This window comes from Solanum stenotomum, chromosome 1 (assembly GCF_019186545.1).
Source record: "Solanum stenotomum isolate F172 chromosome 1, ASM1918654v1, whole genome shotgun sequence".
NCBI classification, from domain to species: Eukaryota; Viridiplantae; Streptophyta; class Magnoliopsida; order Solanales; family Solanaceae; genus Solanum; species Solanum stenotomum.
In genome coordinates this window covers 4,645,626-4,653,270 of record NC_064282.1, presented here as the reverse complement: position 1 = coordinate 4,653,270, position 7,645 = coordinate 4,645,626, and the positions used below count along the sequence as shown (strand labels likewise).

At 28.2% G+C, this 7,645-nt stretch overlaps 1 protein-coding gene across 1 annotated transcript; it reads left to right on the top strand.

The window, feature by feature from the left end:
- The first annotated feature begins 223 nt into the window (after positions 1–223).
- On the top strand, positions 224–1,153 carry LOC125861537 (calmodulin-5/6/7/8-like). Its single transcript, XM_049541407.1, has 4 exons — positions 224–424; positions 501–658; positions 784–861; positions 928–1,153. The coding sequence occupies exons 1-4, from the start codon at positions 349–351 to the stop codon at positions 1,057–1,059; spliced, it is 444 nt and encodes a 147-aa protein (XP_049397364.1). The 5' UTR covers positions 224–348; the 3' UTR covers positions 1,060–1,153.
- The last annotated feature ends 6,492 nt before the right edge of the window (positions 1,154–7,645 follow it).

Sequence of the window (7,645 nt, the reverse complement as noted above, 5' to 3'; positions counted from 1 at the left end):
TAAGGGCACTCAAATTTGCTCCAAAAATTGCAAAGTGTCAAGTCTTTGATGGTGTTCGTTGCAATTTAATTATATTCAACTATTGACTAAAGAAATTTCGGACTCCATAATATTAAAGGAAGCTTCAACTCTTGAATGTTGAATAATATTTTTTTTTTCCCCTTCATCAGGCGTGTGTCTGACTTTGCACAATTTAATTTTGTGGAAAATGTCGTATCCACACCCTTTTTTAAACTACCACTAACTTTGGTTTATTTCTCATTTCCAACTTATACAGTTCTCTTATTTCTTCTCCAAATTATAAATTTACTTTAAAATAAATTCCTATTTTGCACCAAAGATTTAGGCATGGCTGATGCATTAACAGAAGACCAAATTTCCGAGTTTCGTCAAGCCTTTTGGGTTATCGACAAGGATTGTGATGGTAAGTCGATTAATTCAAGAAGATCGATTTTTATTTTTTACTAATATATACTTAAGTTTGAATATTGTAAATGAAGGGGTGATAAGAATGGAGGAACTTGCATCAGTAATTCAATCTTTACATGAACATCCAACAAGGGAAGAGATACAAGAAATGATAAATGAAGTGGATCCTGATGGTGATGGTTCTATTGATTTTGAAGATTTCTTGAATATCATGGCTAAAAAACTCAAGGTATATTTAACATAACTTACATACATTCAAATGAATAAAATTTTAGACGATCTCAAGTATCTAATTAATACAGACAATCGACGATGTATTGAAGTTAAACCCATGCACTTATACATATTGTGTAGGACAATGTAGCGGAGGAGCTAAAAGAAGCATTCAAAGTATTTGATCGCGATCAAGATGGATTTATTTCGGCTAATGAGGTCGGTCTTACTTATACTCTTATTAATTATTGTTCGTTATACTAAAAATAAATTGTGTGAATACAGTTAAGAAATGTGATGATGAATTTGGGGGAAAGATTGACAGAGGAAGAAGCCCAACAGATGATTAGAGAGGCAGATCTTGATGGAGATGGCCTCGTAAGCTATGACGAATTTGTTAAAATCATGATTATTTAGTCCTTTTTATTGTAATTTACTTACATATAACTAAGCAGCTTAATTTCTACTGTTTAATGAGAGTATTAAATATATATAAATAAACCTCTTGAAATATTGGTCTTAATTTATGTATTTTAATTTCCATTTTGTCCTTCTTTATAACTGGCAAAACAAAAACGTTTTGAACCGCAAGCAATACTTTATCAACGTGTTGTTTATTTAGTTCACATCGGGCAGCTTAGTTATTTCATATGGGCCCGTTGATTCTTTTATTTGACATCATTTGCATCTTTTTAACGTGTGAATGATTGCGGCTCTTTATTTATGGTTTTTATTTATTTCTTGCAATATTTTTATGTTTCTCCCAAATTGTGAATATAGTTTTGGATCTTTCTACGTCTTTATTAATAATATATTATAATATGCTTACGATTCGAAAAAATCTTAACCCCAATCAAACAACTACTAATATTATACTTCACCAATTTATTTTTATTTGATCTATAAGAGGTAGAGCAATCTCTCAAATTATGTCTTTAATTGAAGAAAACAGGGGTGCTAGGTTGCAAGGCCGTAATTAGTTAAATAGAAGAAAATCATAAGCTTTAACTCTAAAAATTAGTTAATAAACTTCTATAAAGCAAAACATGACAAGTAAAAATGAACAAATAATCAAGTGTATCCGATTGTTATAAAGAGTTAAATCGTGTGTTTCACACTTTATTAACATCATTTTAAAATTATTGTCACAGTAAAGTTGACCCTTAACTTGGCACCAACTGACAACTATGACCTTTAACTTTGGATGTGCACAAGTAGACACTTAAACTTGTATAAAATTGAGCAAATGAACACATTCATTTTATATGACACCCTACATGACAATTTTGTGCCCTACGTGGCGTCCTACGTGGCGTCCTACGTGTATGATGTCATGTAGTACACGAGTGTCTACTTGTTTAATTTTATACAAGTTTAAGTGCCTACTTATGCACACTCAAAGTTAGATGACATAATTGTCCGCTGAAGTCAAGTTAAGGATCAGGTTTATATATTATGCCTATGTTTATCTATAAGAAAGGCAAAGATTGGAAAAATAACAATATTAACCCTTATGTTTGATGATGGGTTTAAAATGGTCTCTCAAATATGTATTGAACTTTTTGGTTTTTAAAGTTTGCCAAAAATTAATATTTTTAGTCTTCATTTAATATTTACTGAACTTTATTTGTTGCATTTGACGGAACTATAAAATTTTAATTTTTTTAGCAGGAAGCCATATTTAGAGGTACAATTCTTGTAGTATTCAGCTATATTTTCATTTGTTTTTAGAAATTAGTGTAACCCTTTTAGATGTAGTTTCAGCTAGTTTTTTTAAATATAGTTTTAGTGTTTGGTGCAGTTTTTGGTGTTATATATTTAGAGATTTGATGAGACTTTCTTACTGTCTACATTTAAATCTTTTTTCCTTATTGTTTTTGTCAAATCTAGTGAATATAAATGGTTAAATATTTGACAAAAATAAAAAATATTTTACTATATATAGTATCTATGATCTTTTTGGATAAAACTGGAAAGCCAAAAAATCATAGATAATAACTATATACAATAAAACTCATTGTCCTGAATTTGATTTCTTAAGAAGCATTAAATTCAATAGTGTTACCGTACTACTAAAGCTCTGAGTAAATATTTCAAAAAGTCATTCAACTATAAGTAATTATCTTACAAAGTCATTTAACTTTATTTTATATCAATAAAGTCATTCAACTTAAGTTTTTTTTCTTGTAAAAAAACTCAAGTAAAGGTTTTTTTCCTTATAAAATCACTCAACCAAAATTTTCATTAAATAAAATATTAACATAATAAAATAAATTAATTCTTATGCCATGTAAATATAAACCTCTATAAACCTCGCAAATAAAATTAGAATCACTGCCCACTAAAGAAGATGTATGGATCTCTTTAATTATATTAAAACAAAATTTTGGCTGGACGAAAGGAAGTTTTATGGAGTCAAAAATCACTGCCCATTTTTTTTACCGTTTAGTTTTCACTTTTCCGTTTAGTTTTTAATATTTTTTTATTTGAATAGATATAATATATAGTCTATTTAATTATTCTATTTAAAAAAGAAATCAAGTTCTTATACACAAACGCATACTTTTAATTAAAATTGATGGGAGGTTGATTCTTTTAACACCAAAAACCAAAAAAATGCAAACCAATTTTCGGAAGTTAATTTGTTTTTGTTTTCCCACAAAATTAAATAAATTTAAAGAGTATTGCAGAAACCATAAATTTCCAGATTCATAATTTTGAGAATTATGAAATCGTTGGTGTGTTTGGCTTTAAACTTTTAAGATATGAGTCTTCTTTAATTTTTTAATGATAAATTTAGTTGAGTGATTTTTTAAAAGAAAATCTCAAAGTTGGGTGATTTTATTGATACAAAACAAAGTTGAATGACTTTACTAAATAATTCTTCAAAGTTGAGTGACCTTTAGAGATATTCTCTCCTAAAGCTCTTACATACCTAGATATACCATTAAAATTTCATAGACAAGATTGATGTGTTTTATAGTTACTAGATAAGAGGAAGTCGCTCGGATGGTAAACACCTTCATTTTGTGAGTTCAAGTCATTAATTAATTAGGGAGTAAAGGTGAAAGCTCCCAAGGGAGGTGTAAAAAAAAAGGTTTTCATAGTTACGTTTTAAATGGTTCAATACATATATCCTATAATTTTTTGAGTAAGTTTTAGGTTTAACAAACATAAAAATCATATTTGTATGATATAACTATAGTTTGTATAATTGCGCTCCATAACAAACTTTATAAATCACTGGCAACCTCTCATTTGTATAAATCGTTGGCAGCCTCTCGTTTGTATAAATTGTTGGCAGCCTCTCAATTCAATTTTATGTGTTTGTATATCTGCATAAAATTTGAATTTGTATACAATTGAATCGAAATAAAACATTTGTATGTCAAATCTCTCTCTCGCTTTATACAACACAAATTATACATTGTAATTTGTATAATTTGTGCTTGTTTAAAGCGAGAAAGAGAGAAAGACAAAAGAGAACGAGTAGGGGAAGATCTATATTTGTATAATTATAAGTGTATAGGACGAAAATATATGTATTTGTATTTGTATATACAGTTTTCTCTCACTTTATACAAACACAATACATTTGTGTTTGTATAAAGTGAGAGAGACGAGAGAGACGAGAGAGAGTGACGAGCGAGATCTGGGAGAGTGGTGAGCAAGTTTGTGTTTGTATAAAGTGAGAGAGACGAGAGAGAGTGACGAGCGAGATCTGGGAGAGTGGTGAGCAAGATTCGCTAGGGAGAGAGGCGAATGACAACTATTGCTACGGGTTACAATTAAATCAAACTGTGATTATAACATTTAATTTGAATTAATAGTTTGCTATTTTATACAATTTCTTTCGGCATTAGATTAGATTAGATCTAATCAAGTTAACTTCTATATTACTTCTTGTCTAAATTTACTTGCTTATCAATGCTCGCAAATATAAAAGGTCAAATTTGACTAAATTTTGAAACAAAATCAGACATGATTATTTCGTTTGTTAAATAGACATTAAAACCCACACGAAAAGTACTAACTTTCATAATTTATATGGTGAAGAAAATTAAATATATTAATCAAAGATTATCTTGTTTTATGAGATATATCTCGAATCATATCCAACCATCCTCCATTTCTTTAGGTTAAATTAATACATAATGAGAAAATTTATCAATTCATTTTAAGATTTTACATAAAACATAAAGGAAGAGAAGATTTAAAATAAATTACTACCTAATTCCTCCTTTATTTGGCAAACATTTTGCTAGATTAAAAATAGATTAATTTGAAGTTATTATAATATACACAGACGAATTAAAAGAAGAGAAGGTCAAACTACTCCATACTTAGATTATAGGGAAAACTACACTAATTAGACTCAATAGGTAAAATATTTATCCAAATTGGACCTAACCCAACATATTTATCTGATTAGACCCACACCCAAATTATTTACTTGACTGTCCCCTTGTTCTATTATTGAACTATTGTTGATATCATCGGAGTATATATATACTCTGATGGTATCTATATATTATATATGGTAATATCAAGCGGTAATTGAATAGTCTTTTCACTGAAACACATCCTCTTCCACCATGATGTCATCACAATATATATATATACTCCAATGATAGTAATGAATAATTGAGTAGTGTTTTCACTAAAGAACTCTTTTTTCCTCTTTGATATCATCTGAGTAAATATATATACTTTGATAGAATCAAACAGTAGACACAAATTAATAGTTAAAAACAAGGGGTATGATAGTAAGAGAGTAGCCACTTATAAATAATTTTTCTTTTTGGAGTATACGTATTCGTTTTCCTAAATTATAGGCACAGAATTATCGATTATTGTAATTCAACTTAATTATCGTAAAATGTGTGTATGTTATCCTGACGCGTATATGTGAATTATGAATTGATTGGACCTCAAAATTTCATTGTAGTTTCATAAGTTATCATCAACAGTCTACATCTTTCAATTACATAGTACAATATATTCACGTGAAAAATACTAAGAACATTATTGCAGTGTCCGACTTTTCTTTTCTCGGGTCGGTTGGCATTAAAAGAAATGGTCCATATATTATATTATATATGGTAGTATTTAGTATTATTTTTTATAGAAATTTGAGCTTATGTATAACTAATACATGGATTAGTTATACATCCTACATGGTATTATATGATGTATTACTAATACCTTTTATTTGGAGGTCTTAGTAATACACATGATATAATACCATGGAATAAGTCTATATAAAGATAAAAATATCCCACAAATCATTTTAATTATTTTGTGTATTTTCTTGATTTTATGTTTTATATTTGTACTAGTAAATTTATTTAAATAAACTAGCTTACAAATTATTTAGAGAGAGTTGTTTGTTACTAATTAAATAAATTCAATACAAATTTGAAATGTGAGTTATTTAACATTTACTAATTAAAAGGCAAATATATCACTACGTAACGTTTGCGATCTTATATATATATATATATATATATTTGTGTGGTTTTCTAATTATTTGTATTTTGAACAATCTAAAAAATTACATACATATTAAAACTATAACTTGCAATTTTTATGTGTAAATGTAGATGGTTTATTCAATTTTACCATTGTTTATCGTCTTTTCAATTTTAAAAGTAGATGGTTTATGTTTTTTAAATTGAAAATTGACATTTTGTGATTGATCAATTTATTAAGATGACAGTTTATTATCCTCGAATAATTCAAGTGAAAAAATAGAAAATATGACAATAAAATTGTCTTCTCATAGCTATAGAAAGTCATAAAAAAAAATATTGTCTGACAATTATCTACCTTGATCCAATTACATAATAATTCAATGGTATAATTGGAAAGAAGATTTTTAAATAGTTTTAATCCAAACTCAAGATGAGGTTGGAAACAATGAACCAAACACTTGATAAAAATAAACTATGCATTACTAATCTCTGCACTACTAATCCCTACATTACTAATCTCTGTATTATTAATCCCTGCGTTATTAATTTTTGTACCAAACGACCCCTTAGATCACTATCACTCCGAACTGAATAATACAATCCCATGTTATTTAGGGACCGAAAATAAATTCATTTGCTAGCATATAATCACACATCTTTAAAATGTTCTTTTTCACTACAAATAGAAGTTACAAAATTAATAAAGAAAACACAATTCGTTCAATTTGATTAGGTAGATTATTGTTGATCATCTCGTTCATTAGTTCATAATTTCATTTTAGTCTATTAAGCAAAGATCTGTGTAAATATAGTAACTTTAGATTGCGTATCTAATATTTACAGACTTAAGTTATTTATATTACAAGTTATAAGTATAACTTAATAACTTATAAACTTCAAAAGATTCAAATCTTGAAAACTTATAACATAAGCTTAAAAACTTTTTTTAAAAAAACATTATTAAACTTAACTTACAAACTTATATAAGTAAAATTTTTTTAAAATATCTTTAAAATAAACTTAAGTAAAATTAAATTATGAATTTTAAAACTTAAATACTATAAACTAATAAACTTAGAAAAATAAAAAAATATTCATATTTTCGTAATTTAAAATAACTCAAAAAAAATAATTAGCTATATGTGACGTTCCGTTTATCCTATCTCGGTCCATTTCGATTCTATCCTGGTATATAGTGGGACGGGACGGAACCGAGCCTCCATCCCAGTCCCGTTCATCTCGGTACCAGTCAACAACCCGGTCAAACTGTCTCGTTCCGGTCCGGTACTGGTTCATTCCGGTCTAGTGCCCAGCCTTAATTGAGGTGTCTAAGTAAAACTCAGTGTCAATTTTAAGGGGTCACCGATGGGTTAAGCCTGATCTTGTGGATGTAGTCAATTTAACAACTCTTCACGTAATGTCTTATATGGTTTATTATAGTGTTATATAGATAATGTAAGAGCCGTTCAAATTGACAGAAATAAGTGTATATATACATGTCAAGGCCATTGCCATTATTCTTCAACACT